At 38.7% G+C, this 22,959-nt stretch overlaps 1 protein-coding gene across 2 annotated transcripts in view; it reads right to left on the bottom strand.

Annotated features, from left to right (window-relative positions):
* The window catches only part of LOC119661261 (polycomb group protein Psc-like), a 68,931-nt gene that overhangs the window by 32,536 nt on the left and 13,436 nt on the right, over window positions 1-22,959 (bottom strand). The window contains exons 2-3 of one of the 2 annotated variants that reach the window (XM_038070514.1): window positions 19,279-19,971; window positions 4,358-4,451 (exon numbers count right to left, since the gene is read on the bottom strand). In XM_038070514.1, the coding sequence (XP_037926442.1) occupies window positions 4,358-4,451; window positions 19,279-19,957 (773 nt within the window). In that variant the 5' untranslated portion in view covers window positions 19,958-19,971. Of the gene's footprint in view, window positions 1-4,357; window positions 4,452-6,410; window positions 6,513-19,278; window positions 19,972-22,959 lie in introns of those variants that run through there. The other variant, XM_038070515.1, reaches the window with a different exon arrangement.

The raw sequence follows: 22,959 nt of genomic DNA, 5'->3' as shown, positions 1-22,959 counted from the left end.
TACGGCAGCTTAATTATATGGACATTATATCAACTTGCGGATTATTGTTAGACCCAGCTTCAGCAAACCCTCAATTTCTCTAAACTATTCTGGTTACTTATTAATCAAGGCGCCACCTACAAGCTACTGTGGTAGAGCTAAGCAAATTTGGATTTTCGTTGTTAATTAAATTAACTACAGGCTAACGACTTGCTTTTTCCCCAGGAAACATTAGAGAAGCCCAAAAAACACAAAACTCCGAAAGAAATTTGTCAAACTTTCAAGAAATACCTGCATCTCAATGGTTCAACGGGAAAATGTTATAAGAAGATATTATGTTTTTCCAGGCATTATGTACAAATGCAACAGTGGCTAATTACCTGCTCGAAACAGTGTACACAATCCGATGTTCATTATTGCTTTTGAATCGATTGCCACCTAAACATACACATTTATGATTCAGTTCTAGCGACTTCCGAGAGATTGAACGTTGGGTAAGATTACAGATCCACTGAAGCCAGCATCTTGAATCTCAGCCAATTGAAAAATCTGGCTACTGTAGACTCCGCAATCGTCCACATGACGAGGTGTTGCCTACCTTTCAAGCTCTTCAGGGCACTTCTCGGTCGTCTTTTGGGGAAACAACTAGAGACTCTGGCCGCAAGTGAGATTACGATGGATTTGAGCTCTAGATGGTATCTTGATATGCTACTAGAAGTTACAAAAGCACATACATATGTATGAGCTGAATGGATGTATAGGACTGTAGTTTTACTAGGCTAGTGTCGAGATGTAAGAGAGCTGGTCAGACCGGATGAAACCAAGCCAGACCGCATCCAGACACACAAATCTCGTTGGAACGTGGTCGCTGCTGGCCATACAATACGCACTATCAGCTATACCACGGTTTATAGAATGCAAAGGAGAAGTTAGGTGCTGGTTCGTAAATGCAAATACTTTTCTACAGAAGAGAAACAGTTTCGATCAGAAGTTCTTAAACAGATTGTTTCTTAGATGGTGAAGGTGGCAGAGTGGGAATTATTTTATTGTTAACTCAGTAGCGTAGTATTTGAGAGCAGAATCGAGAATATACATGTATTCTATCAAAAACTCGCAAGTAAGTAGGCAATAATAATGAAAATCAATGACATGACAATCCAATTGGATTTAGGACACTTTAGCACTTTATTTCAACACCGTTATCATCTTGAATTGACACAGCTGAGTCGGCTGATATCCGACTTTCAGTCTTGATACAAATCCCTCTGAATGATGCTTTTAAATTCTAGTTCACAAATATTTTACGGAAAAGAAATTCATCCTGAGGCTCTTTGAAAATTATTCAATGAATAATCAATATCAAACTAATATCAATAAAAGTTGGCAGAGAAAATATCATTTAGTAGGCGTAGCCTTTTGCCTCCCAGTAACGGAAAAAATATCAAGAGTTAAAAGCAAACTTTAATTTATACTTGAAGCCAACCATACAGAGGCCTAAGTATATAAAAAGTTTTTCGGAAGGCGCTTTGGTCACAAACCATTAATAGAGATTGATAACTCAACATTTAGAATACTTATAAATCAAGAATGGTAGTTTGTACTAATACTTAATTAGAACACTGTGCTCAAACTTATGCTTACGTATGTACCACACCTTGAGAGCCTTCTACAAAGACCGCGAAACTTGAAAATTACGAGGAAGACGATGACGACGTACAACTTACTCCTCTCAGGTCTAGTTTTTCTTGTTTTTTACAACTCTTAGCGTAGACTTTTTTCTCGAAACAGACGCTTATGCAAACGTGCAAATCCACACAAAGTCCATGTCATCGTCTCGCTGTCCATATCTACATTTCCACGACAGAAAGTTTGTTTGTACTTCAACAGTTCCAAGGCATCATTGCCGAAGTGGTACCAAGGAGTATGGTCTTTAGCTAGGGCAGAACCGCAATAACATTTTCGTCGACACTTCTCGCCGAGACGAAGACGTGCCCGCAATATAAGGTGTTTGCAATTCTCTTGTTACTCTAATTTGTTTGCAAGTCCATTTCAAATGGGTTAATTAGCAAATTATAGGGAGAATGATCACAGCGGCAATAACCAGATGCAAAGATTTCCTCTCTGAACTGAGGTGGGTTGTCTAGCATTTGGTAGTGGACGCAAAAAACAGGCAAAATGAAAAGATGTAATGAAGCAAGAAGCGAAAAACTGGTAAAAGGCACTATGGAGACGACGCAAGGAAGTGTGAAGTTGGTACCGGAAGGTGGAATGGAGTTGTTAGTGGTTGTCTGCAAATGTACTCTGATTGTTGAAAATTTTATAGATTTATGTTTTAGGGTCCATGCTGATAGCTAGAGGTTAATTAATTGGCTTGAACGTTCGAAACTGTTGAATGCGGATCTCATGGAACTCTCATTGCGGTTTTGTGGCGGAATGGAGCTGAGAAAATATAAATCTGATACAAATGGGATATATATGTGTGCAAGCAACTTATTCTATACTAAGGAAATCATAAGATAGGACCGCATTGAATCGCGCACGCTTTATTAGCAACATATTACAGATTTAAGGTAAAAACTCTTTAACGAATCTTCTTTATTCACTTTTGAATAGTTTCAGATGGTCACCAAGTAATCAATACTATTCGCACCTAACTCACTTGATATCGTCTTCAAATATGACTTCTCCCTTCCAATATTCCTCTCTTTTCCCAAATTTCAATTAAACCTAACATTCCATATCAAATCCTGATTAATATTCACACCAAGCAAACTCATTGTAAGTCAAACTTCTCCACCTTTATCTGAATAATGTCCGCAAATAGCATAGATATTATTTGCCACTAATAAAAAGGAAATTTCTTCTTCTGATTACAATGTATGCAAATTAATTCAGCTTTTTCAAGAATCGCGGGCTTTTCCCCTAATCATTCGAACTCCTTTCAAAAATCCGTGAAAATAAGAACAAACAAGACGTCTAAATTAAAATTTCACATTGGGCATTAGTAGCCCTCCAAACAAATTTTAATGATACACACCCTCCAAAGCGAAAGTTTGCAAAAAACTTGCCAAGAAATCATCATCCTTCGGACTTCGCCAATGCTAATCCTCCGTGAAGGCTGCACAAAGGACGAGAAAGCGTATCTCCTGTCGTTCTTAAGCATTTTATTGCTTGCCCATTCTGTGTAAACACAAATCTTTCCTCTTTTTACTCTTCTCATTTCCAATATCCTTCTCGTCTTCAAATAAAAATTTACCCTAATTCTTATCCTCGTTTTTACTCTCGTTAAAGTTTCCCACCCTCTTTGACGCTATAAATGCAAATCGTTTCATAAATATTCACTAGGCAGCCAAGGAATGAGATGGAAGAAAGGAGCAGAGAAGGAGCACTGAAATACTCAGGTTTCTGGCATTTCAATTTGGAGGTGTGTAAAATGAGTCTGGAAGTACATGTACATTGTGGAATAATCGAAAAATGTAATGTAACGGAAAGGACAGTGAAATTAACAAAACAGGACGATCTGAAGCCGTAATCTAGTTGAACCGCATCTACACCTTCTATGACCACGAAGGCTGCCCCGTTTCATGATTCAACACCATTCGCTCTTCGGGCCAGAGCGTCCTTTCCACAAACGAAAACGTGACGACATTCATATCGTCACCTTCATTTTTATTTTTAAGGATTACCAGTTCAACCTTCATCACATCCTTGCAGACTTGGAGCAGTTGCTTGCTTTAATGTGCTCACGGCAGACACATAAATACCAATACACAACCAAAATGGATGATAATATTTATCTGACTAGCAAAGATGGGTTTCAACTGACCCCCAAGAGTCGCCCTTTTCTCATTTTTCGGACTAAAAACTACACAAATCTTTAAAAGAAGGGTACGAACGAAATGGAGCAGTTTATTTTCATTTAAAGGGGCTCTTGAAAGGGATGTAAAACATGAATGACGGAAATTCGATATTCAGGAGGCAGTTAGGTAAAGGAGACGATAAAAGAAAAAGGTTCCGTTGAATTTTCTGATGTCAGGAAAAATTATAATTGGTGTAGAAATTTGGATATCATTTCCGGCGTGTTCAAAAGTTATATCATTTATTTGGAAAAAATAACCCTTTTCCACTTGAAGGCATGGCAAGATTGAAATACTTTAAATCCTTTATCTTGATGGGATTGGCTATTCATTTTCATCAATTGTTGTTATTTTTGTTTCATGGACGAAATATTATAGCGCTTTTCCTATCCATTGTCTCATTTTAGTGAAGTTTGGTAGGTACGTGAGTTGAACTTCAAATCGAGCGTAAGCTGCCCTCAACTGATATGATAATTAGAAGCTTATAGCGAAATTATCGAACACCAAATTTGAATACTTACTTGATATTGTTATGTTTTGTTGTATTAATCATCATTTCGCAACGAGGACAGTATTGATCCTTCCTTAAATAATTCATGATGCAACTGTGGCAAACTGAAAATTAAAGCAACAATTGAATTATTAGAAAATATGCCATAAGGATAATGAAAATAAGCAAAATATTATTAACAATAATAGCAAGAAAAGTACACTCTCTTTTCTCCAAATTGTGCCCATTTTTAAAGATGACTTTCCAGAGAATTATTTTATTAAAACATAAATTTAATCAAATTTGAACACATGTATGACTCATAGAGCTACTTATCAAGAATACACTCAAAGTGACTCCTGGTTGTTGCAAGAGAAGGCCACAAGGGATGGAAATTTACGGGCTTTCAAATTGGAAATGTGGAAACCGTCAACAAAGTCTTGGATGCGGATTGGCCTCACGGGTATGATCTTTGGCTATCTTTCTTGGAATGTCCGCACGCTCCTCGACAATGATATTAAAATGCACCACAATACAAGCTTTTCGCAACTGTAGTGAGAATTTCGGCGATAAACATTCTCAGACTACGCAAAATGGGATGATAGGATTCGAGTACTTGTTTCCTTCTTACGACATCGTGTTTTTGTACACTGGAAAACCAAGTGGCACTAGATACAAGATGCGTTCTTGTGACTTCTAGACTAGATACAATCTATGAGCAACTGCACATAGTTTAGAAGGGACTTCCTAAAGCCGACCATCCACGGTCAAGCATTCCTGTCTGTCACGCCTGAACAGTCCACAGTCCAGCCTGTTGAACTGAAGACACCATCCACGTACGGGAAAGCCGGACGACACCATGTGTTCAATTTTGGCGGTGAAAGGCGTTTGGACGTAAATCAACCGTCGACATGATGCATCAACGCAGACATGATTTGCCTTATCTCTCTTCCAGCCGGTCGGATGACCGAATCGTTTTTCAATCGATCACCGACTGAACGGTCCAAACTGACAAGCTAGCCGAATTCCATCCACGTTCCGGCCGCCGGGCTGTACATGCGTTACTAACAGACCGGTCTGATGGTAGATGGCCTTTCGGATGGTATTGGGATCGTACTGGAAATTCTAAATGCTAAGGTGGTCTTTAAAAACACCTTGCTCAAACATATAATGGAGGGCATAGTTTTAATGACCGTAACAACAACAAAGTTATTGTTGATAAAGCTATGGGCTTCTGTTTCAATTGACCTGTAATGAACTTTTAATTTCTAATCAAATAGACCACACGTCCACGGTAGATTTACGATGTTTCTTCCGCATGTGCCGACAGGGACCATCCGCCTATACTCGTTTATGAGTCGTTACTGTGCCTATTCATGGAAAAATAGAGCGTCGGCCACCCAAATTAAATACGGGCCGTCTATGAGCTTTCTTGCTGCGCAAACGACACAAGCTATAAACAGCCCCCTTGAGAATATTGATAATCACTGATCCGTCATCGATAGTGTGTTTATTTCTGGTGGTGGTGAAATTGTTAACCACGTTCCATAGAGATGTCACAAGATTTGGTTGATTGCGAAAATATAACTAAACGTTCGTAAACATGCTAATACGGACGGGTCCTCTAAATAAAAGTGAGATCATCTTGACCATCAACGTGCTCAAGCAAAGTAAAGCTAGCCTGGACCAACGGCCTTCTCGCAAAATTGTTCATTGCAGTCTCTGCAGAGTTGCTACTTTACTTATTCATAAATCCCGGGATCTGAAATCACCGCAATGAATAGAAGAAGATGATCTTTAAGATTTCGTAGAAGAACACCCTTCATGATTCCGAGAAATGAAGGAATATTTGATTTCTTCCTAATGTCACAAACATAATATACCCACCGAAACAGTGGGTTAAGGTAATCTTATTTTGTGCATTTGTGAATGAAGGTAGTATTTTTTAATAGTGGAAATAGAAAATATATTGAGTTTTACAATATTTATATGTATACGTTCATTCATATCCATCAATACGCGCCCGGTGGGCGACCACCTAAATCGTATAGATGAGGATAATTCAGCCCAGAAAGTGTACCTACCTGCGGTAGAAAAGGACTTCATTTGGAGCGATGGAATAGACCAGGGCCCGTAACAGCTCTTCCACGAATGAACGAAAAAAAGAATAAAAAGAGAAAAAATGAGGCTGGAAATAAGAGAACGACGAGTGCACCAAATAACGGAGAGAGGTTTGAGGCCTTCCTATAAAAATAAACGTGGCACCACATATTGCAAAGAAATCAGAAAACTGTTAACGACTTTGTAAAAAATTATTACCTTGGATATTTTGATTCGAAGCACCGCATCAAGTCTGTAAAACTTGTCTAAGATTCGTTTCGATGGTTTGGAGAGAGTCTAATAACCACTTAATATTTGTTATTTCTGCTTAGTCGACAATGTTAACAAGTATAGCTTAACTTTGACCTTGGAGAAGATAAATTATCATGAACATTAAGAAGCGATTTCTGTGGATTTATAAATGGTAAACTTTTACATTCGACAGCAAAGTGGCTGGACCAAATATCCTTGATGTTTGCGCCTCTGAGATAGCAAAGACAAAATACACCATGTGTTTTAGAAAAATGTGCTGTAAGAGAACGGAAACATTAAACATTCAATTCAACCAAAGAAAATCATCTTTCCTCCATTGCATATTAAGTTGAATATTTTTAAGCAGTTTGTAAGGGCTCTTGAAAAGAACAGATTCTGCTGAACTGAGTCCGCAAAAAATAAAAATTTGACGAACAGAACTCATTAAGGATTGATAAGTGAGGATAACCGAAATGCCTCACCTTCACAGGTAGACGAGTAGACGACTCTTTCTAGTGATATTAGGGATTGCGCAATGATTTACTTTTCATATTATCCTCTCAGCATACATAAAGATAAAAGTACTTCTTTTTTTTTTAACAAAATAGCATAATTCCTTCAATCTTGCAAAAACATACAAAAGCATAGGTTACACTTTTTTCTTCGACGCAGAGAAAGGAATCCTGGTTCTTACAAAAGAGTTTATGCTCCTGCACCTGAGACGAAAACAACCTAAAAGCAGTACTCTCATGTCTTTGTTTTCATAGAACGTCTTTTGTCCAAGCTGCACATCTTCTTTGCATTTTTCACAAATGCCATGGGGGAAATGTCCTGTCCCAGTAGTGGGATGTGCAGCTCATAAAAGCGAATGCTTGAATGAAATTAATAAGTAAAAAACATAAAGCTCTGCAATTCGTATATAGTGGGAAAATTGCCTCACAGCTAAGGCCTAGTGTAATCCTAAAAAGCAGATGTGAATGCTGGAAGCATGAAACAGAAATACGAATTAAACAAAGTAACCTCATAGGGTAAAAGTTGTACTGTTTTATACAGAATGCTTTTCGGTTAAGCTCATCCTCACATGTCAGAGGACAAAGACGACGGAACCACAAACACTGCTTGCCTTCGATATGAAGTACATTAACCTTTTCCTTGGTGATATGCAGAAAAATATTAAAGTAATTTCAACATTTATCTTTGCTTCAGTTATGTTGGTGCACCGACGAGGCATGGTGACAGTTTGTTGACAGTTCATAATAATAATAATCGTTGGCGCAACAATCCGTGTTGGATCAGGGCCTTGAAGTGTGTTAGAGCACTTCATTCAAGACCGTTACGGAACACTAGACTAGGAGGCAATGCGATCAGCATTGCGCTCGCCCGAGATTATTACCCTGATTTGACTCAGGTACTCATTCACAGCTGAGTCGACTGGTATCCGACGTCAAATCACGATACAAATTCCACTGCCACCAGTGAGATTTGAACCGCGACCTTCCGTACGATAGCCTTGCGCTCTAACCACTCAGCTATGCGGACACACGACAGTTCATGCCATTCGTAATTTGACCATGTTTTTCGTCTTTGACAATCAGGTTTTCTGGTTCGGCTGAGGTAGGATTTCTATGGCATGTCTTAATTAACTGTAAAAAGCCAAAAAAGCGCCGTCGAATTTCGAATGACGTTAACTGCCATCACAATCAATCTCGACAGCGTGAAATTTGAACTGTACACTGGAGTCGCAAGCGAGCCGACGAGAGCAGAAAAGAACACACAGATGAAAGGAACGGTTGGTTCCCAAAAACAATATTTCTCCTTTTTAGCTAATGAGTTCGATAAGACTATAATTTAGAGAGTCTGCCTTGGATTTATTTAACGTACAGCCTAACAATATGACGGATACTCACTCTGTAGTCGAGGAACCGCCATCCATGACGTGCAAATCAAATTTAAATTTGATGGTTATATGAGAGGATTTGTGCCGTGCTTGTCGCCCGACGTCATCGCAATAATATCGACGAGAATGTCTACAATAACACCTCATGAAAATTATTAATTATTAATTAATTAGTTGTGTTACGAACAAACTATTTAGGGAATTTTAGGTTTGAAAAATAAAATTCCAGGTGCATAGTATCTAGCTGAATGCGTGAATGTATAATGGCCATTAAATGTATTTTAAACGGTGAGATGATTTTATAGATCTACTAAGCAGGAACCCCACTTTCCCTTTAAATACATTTTACCTTCTACCACTTCACAGACAACGACACACCAGATAAGATTAAATTCTCATACTCAAGTCATCTTTAGTGCCATACTATCATGATGCTAAAACCCTTGGAAATCAACAACTTCAATTTCCCATAACAACGTCATTCAAAACAATAATACTTCTCGAGCCAAACCATACAACTGTCCAGATGTGTAAATCATTCGACTACCCACCGTCTTACAATCGCAATCACCAATTTGAGCCCCTCTTGAAATTTTTCAATATTCATAACGGCCCTTAAGCAACTGAATCCAATCACGACCGTCCTTAATTAGATCCATTAGTCTTTCAATCTCCCTTCCACCCTCACTCTTCACGTCTCTCACAACTTTCTTCCGCTTTTCTTCATTTTCAAAAATATTTTTCACAGTAATTCACCCTGATTTCCTACCCCTTACGTTTAATTGAAATTTCCAATCCTTCGAGCACATTTTTCGGTCCTTTTATCAAATCGAACTTAACGACGAGGTTGCCCATGAAACCTCATCGAAACATTCTTCAAATTTTCCACTTGACAGAATTCTACCCTGTGCTACATAGTGGTACGCTAGCCCCTAAAACCTCCATCTCTCTCATTTAGTGGGAAGATAACTCCTTCAGGACATAGCCAGGAGCATGCAGACATATACTTTCACTTTTCTACCAAACGACAGGCGAAAATCTTGAGGATTTTTATTTCACTTTCCTTTGTTGTCCTTTCCCGAAAAGAAAGTTTTCTTGCTTCTGACTTTGATTCCATTTTTGCGAAGAAAGTAGGAAGATTGGAAGAAAAAGTTCGTTCACTTGCTGGTTCGTTGTCGTCTATAAGAATTTGCTTGCCTTCCTGATTTTTTTCGCTTGTCTAGCAACCCCCTAAACAACGCGGGTAGAAACTTGGCTTCGAAAAATATATTTGATGGCAATGGCCATAACAATCTGGACCTTTAAATGATGCAGCCCCAAATGATGTAGGAAATTTCGGAAAATTGGGATTGGGGAGAAAAATTGGAAATGTTTAACTTGTTCATGCTATGGTTTCAGAAGAATTCATCATCAAATTTTTTACGGTTAGCCAAGGGTTTTCTAGGTACCTTACTTAAACAGCTTAAAAGATTTTTCCATGAATTTCAATTCCGGAAATGTGAAGTCAAGCAAAAAATACGTTGGGGTATAAAAAAAAATATTTTTTGGTGGAGAAGTTACGATTCATCTTTTAATCTTTAAAATAAATAATTCAAATTAATTTATTCATTTATACTTCAAATTAAAGCCAACTTCATCGAAGTGTTTCCCTGCAATCTAATCTTAAATATATAATAACGATTTAGATCATAGCGCCGCCAGCGATCTGCAGCTGATTAAAATCTTTGACCCGAATATTCTATCTTTATGCATATTTAAAACAAATTATATGACTAGCCATAAAAATGGATTCATTTAGTAACTTTTAACAAAAAAATGTTGAGTACTTTTAGGTGGAAATAGTATATCAATCTGAAATGCAACCCCTCACGAAATGAAAAATTTTATACATCACGACCCGGATCGGAGTTGCAATGTCGGTCAGTATCCTTGAGAAAACGTACGGGTTGAGCGGTGTTGTTTCAGATCACAATATATACCCAGCATGTAAGGGACTCACTTTCAACAAATAATTTTTTTTCGCTGTAACTAAGCCTCAAACATTTTACATAGTCTTATGAACCAAATCCACTCCATACTCTATAAATATGCGCATCCAAAGACATGTCCAAGCATTAACAAGAGCGTGCAACATACACCTTTTGTCATGGTGATGTACTCTAACCGGTCACTCGGACAAATCCTCCACAGTCAATCAAAGATTATTCTGCAAAATGAATTATAGAGAATTTGAGGGTTCAATTTGGATCTTCGAGCAATTTCACATAAAAATAACTTCAAAATGAGTATCACGCTCAAAATTGCGAAGACCCAACGAGAACTGTAGTGCCCCTTTAGAAACAATTTGATTATTCAACGGCGGTGCCAACCAGATTTGTTGAAAAAGAAAGTATGCATACCAGAATTGATAAGCTTTACTTGATCCAACGAAACATTTCACGTGAACTTTTGACTTTCAAATCGTACTTTGAAACTCAAATGAGGCTAAATTAATTGGCAATATTTTGTTTAAATTAACAGCAATGCATAAAACAAGGATACTGAAAAGTCAACCCAGTGTAAAATGGTGTTACCTATGTAGGATCGCAGTCCTCTGCAAATTTTTAAAGCAGTTAAATTCGCCGTTTCCGCCTACTCAATAACTGAGAAAAATAGGACAAATTCCCATCGGCTTTAAAGCTACCTTAAAGTACGTTTTGGGGTGAAATAAATTCACTTTAAATGAAAGCGTCCAAAGTCGCAAGTGTCTAGGACTAGGCAGAAGAGGTGCACGAGACGAATGAAAGGGACCAAACTGAATGGAGTAGAGGGTTGTTTACACTTTAACGTAGGCCTCGGATGCTTGCTTCACTATGCTTCAAATCGAGAGGCAGTGAGAAATTCCACAGGATATCTAGCAGCCCTCCCCCTGCTTTACTTCCTCAGCACGAACGTGGCCATGATAAGGGCGAATTGCGGGGATGAATAGAAGGTGTAATATGCCTTATTTTCTCGCACCAAATTTCTTCCCTAAGTTATTGTGCCGGCACTTGCGAGTAAATCTTCAAGATAGGATTCATTTCATAATGAATTGAAAACCGCTGTAAGATAAACTATGGTTGTGTCTCGGGTTATTAATTCTCCTGTGATGTTTCCTTTGCCTTTCCTGGTATTCAAAGGATGTTCAAATGTACGCTTAGCTTGGCGTAACCAAGAAATTTCTGAGGATAGCGAATGAATCAGAATACAAGACCCAACCAGACCAAAACAACTACCACGAGTGGCCGTTCCATTTTCTTGAACATTATAAAACAACTAAACTTCCGACAGATTTTCACTGTCTCCTGTTTGTGAAATGGATAAATGAGAGAAGGAGAATAGGACTTTGAAGTCCCTGGTTCATGCTTGCACACTGAGTTATATATTAAATAGCAGACGAGATAGTGAAGGAGGATTTTCGTGTCGCTGTAGGCCTACATGGCGCTTAGCTATTGCAATACATACAAATGCCACCCAGCGAGCTTTGAAAATTCAGCTTTGATTACATTTTCTCAGTTGCCAAGGATTAAGCTGATACCCTGCTTTTACTCCCCCCTCGGCCATATCAAACCGAAATTCAAAAAACGACTGCCAAGGGATGAGTGAATGCAAAATTATTAATATTGGAGAGTGCATGAGATGTAGGTATATACGCGAATTTATGTTTGATAAATTCTGGATGGACTATCTTGTAAATCATTTCGAACCCTGGTTTGTAATCCTCAGAAGATAGATTATGTACACATAAATTGAGAATAAAATATTCGAATATTAGACTTATCATTATTAACAATTTTCAAGAGTTATTATTCGCGTTATATAACGATCTAGATGTTGAATTTCTGCATACCATAAGCGACCTTCTTCGACTTTAGAAAAATTGCCCACTCTTTTTCTTTGAACGATTTAAAAGCGAAAATCCCATACAATCTTTTGCGTAGGATATAATTTTCTCGTTATCACCTTTTGCAAGGGAAATGGTTCTTACTTTGATAGGCAGCGTTGATTCCAATTGGCGAATTACTACTCAACTACCGAACTGGAATCTGATAGCAGGATTTCTTTTCTATCAGAACCAGGCGTCTAGGTCGAGAACAATATGTTAGCAATTTAGGTTCCTGGTACCAGAATTAAATCTCCTATTAACTGAACATACCAAGCGAAGGCGTAAAAGCACTACCGTTTTTAAGGTTAGGTATAAATTTAGCATCAGTCTCAATAGTTCGCCTGGCCTACTTTTTAGACTACCAAGCTGCTAATCGCTTTTCTAAGAGGCCTTGTTACGTTTTTAGCAACGTAACTTGGATGAATAAGCATTCATTGTGACCGACGCATCAACGAGCATCTCACATTCAAAATCTACTGCAATGTTGTTCGCCCTGTCGTCTTTTATGGTTCCGACTTTTGACTGACTACCAAAGATGGTACACGTCGCCTACCGGTAATGGAGACGAAGATGGTACGTTGAATCAGTAACGTAACACGCTATGATTGATTGGTCCACGAACAATATGCTGAGGTGGTGGTAAAAATTGTGAAAACAACGTCTTCGACGTAATTGTAATGTAATGTCCTTCACAACGACACTATCTTGAATTAATTACATAAGGAACTTTAATATAAAATTTAAGTGAAATCCAATTTATTCCAAAAATGGGTAAGTAGAATGTGAATGTTAGGAGAAGTCAGGAGATAGCATACAAAGATTACCATGATGACAGGCAAAACACTATATTTAACATTGATAAAAGCGGGAATCAAATTCTAGCTACAACATATTTGACGCCTTTCGCTCTTGCTAGTAGCCATTTATTCACACCAATGCGACCCTTTCCAGAACAACCAAAATCTGACAAATTTTCTTCTGTGCAATGCAAATGTTATGGGGGATTGTGTTACCTTAAAAGCTGCTCCGGGCTCTATCAACATAAGTCATAGAATCTTTTTGTCACCGGCAATCAATGGAAAAGTAGTTGCCAACAAGCATTCTTCATAAACGTATTCAACCCAGAACCACCAGAAGAAGAAATTCACCACCAACTGCGAGCAGTTAGCTCTCACGTTCTCGTAAAAGTCCTAATTTCCAATGCCGATAGATACTATTGCATATCTATTCAATCCAGGAATGTCGAGATCGTCATTTTTAACTTTGACACACGCAGCTGGCCAGCTGGATAGAAACTCAACTTTTTTTCCTTCACAAATAGTGAATATCATCTTGTGTTTGATGATTTCAACGACCACCCTGAGCTACGGCGTTCCAACGAAGACAGGAAGTCGGTTTAGAACGACGACACCCCAAACTTTATTGCCAATATACGTACCACCCCCTTGACATTAAAATTGCTGGCAATGGCCCGATTAATGAAGGTTATTAGCAACCCGCCTTGACGCTCTTCTCATCTACCAATCATTTTAACACTAAACAGGCCTCCAAATCTATAAGCAGCTAAGCATATCATCTTCATTAACTATAATAATTAATGATAATAAAACCAAGACTACGACAAATTTAAAAAACATGCTCATTCGCGTTCTTTGATCCAAAAACAGCTATTGGAACGGCAATATTGAAATTACCTCTAGACAAGTCTCACTAAGAGCGGCTGCAAGATGCAACGAATTCCCGGCCAAATTTTTTCCACTTCTACCGCCACTGACATACGAAAGAAATGACGATCTATAGGTGGTATATAGGTGGGCATTGAAGATCTAAATAAAAGCATCAGTGAGTACTGTTTCACTATTAGAGTACACATCAGTTGTGCTCAACATGGAGAGAATATTGCAGCAAAATTCATCACTAACACTGCTAGCTACTTCATCAAATGCATCTGCTAATTTAATAGCCAGTTGTTCATCGAACACCCCCCGCATTAGGAAATTCGAAAAAATCAAGAGGATTTGCAACTGAACAGCTGACCAGATGACAGTCATTGAGGATTTAACTATGTCCTTAAACTTCTCAATGCCGTTCCTGATCATTCCTAAAATCTGGGTCGAAAGAAAAATAATTTCGACCTTAAAGCAGCTATCACCCAGCGGATTATCCCATGTTCCTGCCTTCTGCCTGCCTTCGAAGCACTGCTCCACCTGATACTTTCGACCGATACTTGAAACTATCGGTTCTCAAATACATAGCACCTGTTTTCATCATACGGACCAAGGAGGTAAAGATACTGTTGGATATATCCGTAAGCAATCAACTTGTCCACATCACTAAATACCCTAAAAGCCTCAAAAGCATTGACACATACCTGTACCATATCTGGGAAACTGGATCCTCAAAATTTCAACTAGATGTTCCTGGGAAAAAGATACGTGGCCTACTGACAACCTACAAAGTGATCAGTAAATTTAAAATTTAAATAGTTCCCATTTGGTCTGCTAACTTACGTGCCGCCCCATGAACGAACACTCAGACCTGTCAGAATGCCGTTATTCATATAGCGACTGGCTTGATTGCATCCCAAGATCACATACAACTCCTTACAAGACAGTGTTCGGTGGGATAATGCTGAATTCGTCACCAGAATCACTACTAAAAAAATAATGCACTACCTAGGACTTTAGAGGAAACTTTCCGACGTGTATCGTGCTACAGACGTGCCACTAATCAGCTGTACCAAATGAAACTGAATATACACACACATGAATTCGAAGCATTGCTACACAAGGACTTTAATCAGGGGGAAGAGTACTTTTCGGGCTGGGCTATTGACATCGATGTTGATGTTGATGAGATGATAAAGGTCGATTTTCGAAGAATTTTGTAATTTTTGAGAGTCCAATGAGAACATGCCTAAAATGTGTCTTTATTTGGCAGAAACTCCATTGAAAATACTCTTTCATAAGAAGCGGTTACAATTTTCCACATTTAACGTTTAAACTATCCCTATCCCCTCTGCCATCCAACACAACAGCATTCAAGACGTATATTCAAAAATCCACTTTTACTACCTCCGAAACTACTCTATAATAATAATAATAATAATAATCGTTGGCGCAACAATCCATGTTGGATCAGGGCCTTGAAGTGTGTTAGAGCACTTCATTCGAGACCGTAACGGCACACTACAGTACACTGTAGGAGGCAATGTGGTCAGCATTGCGCTCGACCGAGATTATTACCCTGATTTGACTCAGGTACCTGAGTCGACTGATACCCGACGTCAAATCACGATACAAATCCCACTGCCACCAGCGAGATTTGAACCGCGACCTTCCGTACGTCAGCCTTGCGCTCTAACCACTCAGCTATCCGGACACACACTACTCTATACATGCGAAAAATCATTTTCCACTTCATTTTCAGTAGCAGTTCTCCGCCTAAAATCCACAAATCCAAATTAGTCCTCAAAATGCATTGCAATTTGGACAATTTTCCAACAATTTTAATAGCTTTCATACGAAATAAAACTCCGTCAGACGAAGTATCACAATCCAATTGCGACACCGTTTCCCATATTCGGGAAGACACGAAATTACGTTTGACTTTTGTAAGGGTTTGCTTGCAAAAAGCTCAAAATTACTTGAAGAAACTTTGAAATTGAATGTAAAAAGTACGAATTTGGCTTAAACAATATATATGATTAATTATGCTTTTGATGCTATCACCAACTTGATATAGTCTACTGACCGGCCGTGATATGAAACAGCAAGCCTAAACGTAAACGATGTACATCAAAAGTTATGACCTAGGCTGAAAATAGAGTTCTTTGCAAGACTTCCAGAGCTGTCGTTTCCGTTTGCCGGATAAATCGCTCTCAGACCAAACTCCATGCCAGATCATTTGGAGAAGAGCCCCAGCCCTCCTCCATGATTAATATTATTAGCTGCTAGATAACCTCTCTATTCACGACTAAGAGGTAGGTTATTGAGGCCGATTTATATACAATCGGCCTTGGAGATATTTGTCTTCTTTTTCTTCAGCCTTTGTCTCGTTCACAAGCGAGGTCGGCTCGTCGTGATCGGTTTCGTCATTTGGCTCTATCAAATGCCTGATATGGGTGCAATCTCGAGGCTTTTAAATCCCCATCCAGCGTATCAAGCCACTGGTGTTTCGGCCTGGCTTTTGGTCGCTTACCATAGACTTCGATGTTCAGACCAATCTTGCAAGTGAACTCTCGTTAGCACGAATTACGTGACCATACCATCGAAGACGCCTCTCTCGCAATTTTTCCACGATCGATTCGAACCCCATAACGATCGCGGATATCCTCATTTCAGATGTGATCAAACGTGTGGCGCTACTAGTTCAAATTAACATCTTCGTCTCCATTACCGCAAGACGCCGTTCATTGTCTTTTATAGTCAGCCAACACTCAGAACCATAGAGAGCGACAGGACGGACGATATTGCGATAAATTTTAAATTTGAGATGTTCGTTGATACATCGATCACAAAGAACACCAGGTTGCGTTGATGCGTGAAGCAATTTCATAACTCACTTCTCCATTGGCTGATAGCGTTGGCCCGAGGTATTTAAATCGCTCAGTTCTGTGCAAATCAGTCATTGTGCCTGTTTCATGGGGATCGGTTGTCAAAAACTTTAGTTTAGATTCAATCGGAGACCGTGCTGTATGAAGCGATCATTCCATTTTTGGATAAGTTGCTCGAAATCATTTTTGCTATCAGATGCTAGGAAAACATCATCTGTATAAAGCAGTGTGTAAGGCGCTGGACTTTGGATATCCCGTGTAACGGTGTCCATCACAAAAACAAAGAGGAGGGGTAAGAGGGCGCCTTCCTTGATGAACACCAACGGAGACACGAAGCGGTTTTGATACACCCACCATACTTCGAACTTTACTTTTCGGATCGTGGTAGAGCAATTGAACCCAGCGCACCAGAGTTGTCGTAAGGCATACCAGGTGATTTAGTGTGGCGCACGGTCAAACGCTTTCTCTAGATCCAGAAATGCAATGTAAAGAGGGCGATGCTTCTCACAGTGTTCCTCCATAAGTAACCGCGCAGCGTGTATTGCGTCAGTAGTTCCGCAGTTTTTGACAAATCCTGCTTGATTCACGGTTATTTCAATAATTTCGCGGAGATATTTGTCGTAGTATTCTGAAAACATTAGTTTAGTTCCAGTGTGTCCAAAGTAACTGGACAAGTAGGCAAATGAGCAAGAAACAAAAACGACAAAAGGATTCTATAGTTCGTTAAAAAAGATTTCATTCATGCAACGATGGTGTTTACTGGTGACGAAATGTGACATGTGGCATAACGTGACATAAGTGCGTTGCCGTCGATGTTTATTACTTTGAATAGGACAATAATGATGATGATCTTGTATTTTAAATTTTCTGAATAAATTCCGAGAACTTTTGATCACATTTTCGGAGAACAAAACATATTTTGTCTTTGAAAAGAAATATTTCATTAGTTCATGTGACAAAAACATGTCCAGTTAAATTTTCTAAATACGAAGGAACCAAGAAGAAAACAAGTATGAAAAGTGAAACAATTTTTCAGCACATGTTTTTCACCGCTACATCACAACATGACAAAGACTTATTTGAAATTCACTCAGAATATGATATTTAACCTACCTTTAGCTTCAACTGGAAAGGCAAAACTGATTACCCACTAATCTCATCCAAAAAACAAGTCGGGAAACCGGAAGCTGGACGCTTCAGGTACGAAAAGTTTTGTGTATTTCTTAGTACGTAGTACGTAATATATGCATATATTATGTGAGAATATCCACTTTCATTTGCAAAGAAGCGACGTATTATAACGTACTATAACTTTGTTAGTAATAGTGCGATTTTCACCAAACTTGGTGAGATCATGCTCTATGCTATACCCTTTATTGTTACGTTGCGTGGTGCTAGCATGAACTTAAGGGGGGTTTCGTAGCCAATTACTAAAAATTATAGTAATATACTATTATTAACTTTATTTGGACAGATATCAGTATGGAAGGTATTTCGGAGCCCAGGCACCACATAGTGGCAGCCTCCTGATTTTTTTCAGATTTTTCGCTTGGGTAGTTTCTGAGAATGACCCCTTAAAGAAATTATCACTTCCAACCCCCCCTCACTCCCCACCTTTCTAATAAATGTCAAAACTAAGACCGGCTTCAAAAAGTATTACCCTTTAATTTGATACCCCACATGACTATATTTGATAAAAAAAAATTTACACCCCCCTTTTGCATGTATGGGGACCCCCCTTAAATTCGTCGTAAAAGGATGTATCTCACTGTATGCGTGAGCGTTCACAGTTCCCAGCTTTCTACCAAATTTGGTGTCAATCGCTGTAACCGTCTCCGAGAAAAATGCGTGTGACGGACAGACAGACAGACAGTAAACCGATTTTAATAAGGTTTTGTGTTTACACAAAACTTTAAAAAGGAAAAACAACCCAAAAGAAATTTGGAATCAAAAAAGTAGATAGCCGTTTTACTGCGGCACGATCTAAATTATATTTCGCTTCGAGGATGTCAGGTAGCTTACCAAATTGAGTTCAGCTAAACATACGACACCTTCATATGAAAAAGGAATGAAAACCTATTAAACTGCCCCACTCACAGGAAAAATATTTCACTTAGAAAAAGATCCTTCTTCAATTGCTCATATCCTGGGAAACCTTAAAATTTATTTTCATATTTTCGACTTGAATCCAGAATTGTAAATAATATTAAATGCAATTGGTATAATAAAATACAAAATACTTACATGAATGCAAACATTCAACAATTGTAGTTGCATCAATTAAATATCCTGTACACAGGCTACACGTAATATGCGCGTTAACATTCTTGAGTAAAATCTGTCGCGGCCGGCCGAACATACTCGAAGAACTAAGGTCCGAATCAGCATCCGCGGAATTGGTGCCGGACGATTCCACTAGCGCGTTTTCATTATCCTTAGTATCACAGGTCTCATTGTTCGCAGAACTGCCGTTTTCATTTTCTTTTGCCTTAGTGCTATCACTATTACAGCTAGACTTACTATCACTACTACTATCGCTACTTGAACTGGCTTTCGAATTGTCCGAAACAGATGTTGAGTGGGATTCACTACAGCTGCTAGAACTTTCGTTTGTAATGCTGCCCCCAGTGGGGGTAGCCGCACTATTTAAATTGCTAGAATTGGCAGTATTACTTTTTGATGGCATCATGCTGGCAGTACTGCTGGAAGGCAATGTCGAGGTCGTCATTGCTAATGCAATAGGCGACGTCTGATTGACTTTATTGTCATTACTCAATCTATTCGTTGCTACGAGATCAGTTCTTGCGGCAGACATTTCCGCAGTATAACTTGGCCCACTCGATGAGGCTACGGCCGAACTAAACGACTTTGATACGGACTGCGACGGCGAAAGCATTGCCAAAACGCCCGGTAACGGTGGCATTATTTGAGAGGAATCTGAAAGAGAAAAAGAAAATAAAATTAGCTCCCTTAAAAAAAACTATGTATACGATATTATGTGAAGCGGTTTTTACGTAGATTAAAAGAAAATCAAACTATGAATGCGTTAAGGGGAGTATCACCCAGGAAGCCAAATCAAAGTAATGGGGGAGCAAGAAATTACATCTATTGTATACACTCTCTACAGAAAGCAACCAAGGAAATTTTTCTTTCACAGATGATTGATAATGTGAAATCAATGTTTCTTGCAAGCATTCTGTGCGCTGCTCTTCCCTCCGGCTTTTGTTGCCCTTTACTGCAACACAACAGTTTCTCCGGCTGTTAAATCATAATCAAACAAAACACAAAAATTACACACCCAAGGAATAGATACTAATTCTTATCATTTCCTTCATTATCCCAAGTTTATCGCCGTCCGTACTTCTATTTCCCCCAATGAATAGATTGCGTGTTATATACAGCCCGTTGTTGCAGACAAACTACAAATTACTCTGAGCTGCATGTACAATACTCGAATGTGGAATTCTCAAACCATTGGATTCATGCAGGCATTGAAGATAGATTTACGCAGAACGCACTCATTCAGGGAGGGAACGAGAGGCAGTGGAAGTCTACACCACTGGGGAAGGGTTCTCTATCTGAAGCTAACACACGTTTGTGCGTCGCAGAATTTATATGCTCCCGCGTACAGGGGGTTGTAAAGTTAAGACATGAAATATAAAAAGGGGTCAACATATATCGTGAACGTTGCATCAGGCGGTGTATAGTGAGATATTTGTCGCCGAATTTAAATATAACAATTTTTCACCAAATCGCTTACGAATTTGCCATTCAAACTTACCGAACTTAATTATATACACTGCGAAAATTCGCACCATTGGCTCCTATAAATATCATGTTACACAGTGCAACCTGGATGATTTGAATTTTTCTCTTGGTTTATTTTATACATGTGCATATACAGTCTGTCAAGTAAGAGCGTCGTTGATCTTTTGAAAGAGAATCACGTTAAACGCGTCGCGCTACGAGGCTATGTTCCTTTGCATCCACCCGAAAGGTCCCAAAATGTCGCAATCAGCGGCTACTAAATATATGAGAAAGTCGAAGGCATGTGATATAAAATGACTAAAAATGTCGATGATTTATCACAACGTGGCTCGATAGGAAAAGTGACCTAAAAAGATGAAAAAAGAATAGTGAATCTGTTTTCGCGGAATCCTGCTTTAACACTGCGGCAAGGGCAAGCAAAATTAATGGCAATAGGTTTAGATATATCTTACGAAACTATCCGAACCCATCTTTGTTGTCATGATCTGGCGCAACATAATGACGAAGCCTCTGTTGACTGAAAAACATGTGACAAAGCGACTCGCTTGGGCGCATGAGAATATTGATAGAGATTTTGAAAATGTCATTTTTACTGATGAATGTTCACGTTCTGTCCTCACGCGAGCCTGGTCAACTTCCACAAATAGGCTTGTTCAGCGGACCGTAAAACAAGGAATAATCTCATCATCTTTGGGGCTGCTTCTCAAAGCAGGGATTCGGCACTTTGCACCTCTTTACTGGCAACCTAAATGCCGGGAAAATGATAAAAATCTACAAAAAGGCTTTACTGCCATCTGCCAAACGATGGTTCATCACAAGAAATGAAGATTGGATTCTGCAGGAGGACAACGATCCTAAACACCGCAGCAAGGTCTGTACTCAGTGGAAGACTCAATCTGGCATCGTTACATTGGATTGGCCGTCGCAGTCGCCCGATGCAAACCCTATTGAAAATGTGTGGGTATATATTAAACGGAAGCTTCGTGGAAGACGCACATACACTTTCAAGCAGTTGTCTTACGAAATTCGTCGGATCTGGAGATCCTTGCCACTAGAATACGCCGTCAAATTAGTAGAAAGTATGCCTCGGAGATGCCAGGCAATTATCGGCGCCGATGGTGACTGGACACATTACTGACCGAATTGCATCATTGTTTGTAATGTGAACAATGAATATATGAATATGAAAGTTTCATCAAATAAATTTTTTTATAAATTAACATGACAACGCTCTTACTTGACAGACTGTATATGTATGCACTTGTAATCCGATTGTATCGTTGGGAAATGTGAATTGGCGAAATTCGTGGCTGACTCTTAAAGACACTTAGGTTGATATACGTTTATGTATAAGAAACAATAAAAGTTGTAGGTCGATCCTTTGCCCTTTCATCGCGCACACAAATTTTATTCAAAAATGATAGAATCTAATATTGGTGAAGGGTTGCCCTTTTCTACATTTTTCTCTTATAAGGATCGTATAATTATAAGGGGATGGTAAGTCCGCGTGTTTAAAAAATCTTTCATCCATTCACAACAAGTTAGACCCTGGGAACTCGGCGCTTCAGATATGAAAGGGTTTGGGGCTTTGCCATGACGCCACTGATAAAAATTTTGTATGTGCGTTGAGCTTATAGAAATTAATCGCTCGGTTTAAATTGAATCTAATGTGAATTCAGGAGCTGCTTGTTGTATCGGAACTGACTAGTGCATATAATAGTGGGTTTAAAATTGTATTCAATATGAAGAGAACTATGAAAATATGTTAGAACGGAATCCAGGGGTCCAAATTTAAATTCTTTGAACAGGTGAACATTTTACCAAAGTAAAAAATAGCAACATTTTGAAATTTCCCCAAATGAAAAAAAATACTAGACCAATTCAAAGAAATCAATGTTGACAAGCAAAAACAAATTTAATAATATAAAGAATATTGGAATAAAAAGAAAATAATAAGAGAATAAAAGGAAATAATAAACGATAATAAAATAATAAATTCGCTAAGAAAGAAATGAATAACAAATAAATATGATACTAAAGAGCAATTAAGAACCGAACTAACAAATCGAACAATTGCAACCCCCTCTCCCCTCTCCCTTTCAGATATAAATAGATAGATAGACCTGTGTTAAACGCATTTATATTTTTCGTGTGTGA

Source organism: Hermetia illucens, chromosome 1, assembly GCF_905115235.1.
Source record: "Hermetia illucens chromosome 1, iHerIll2.2.curated.20191125, whole genome shotgun sequence".
Classification (NCBI taxonomy): Eukaryota; Metazoa; Arthropoda; class Insecta; order Diptera; family Stratiomyidae; genus Hermetia; species Hermetia illucens.
The sequence above is the reverse complement of the archived record's forward strand: the minus strand, read 5'-3'. Positions and strand labels throughout refer to the sequence as shown.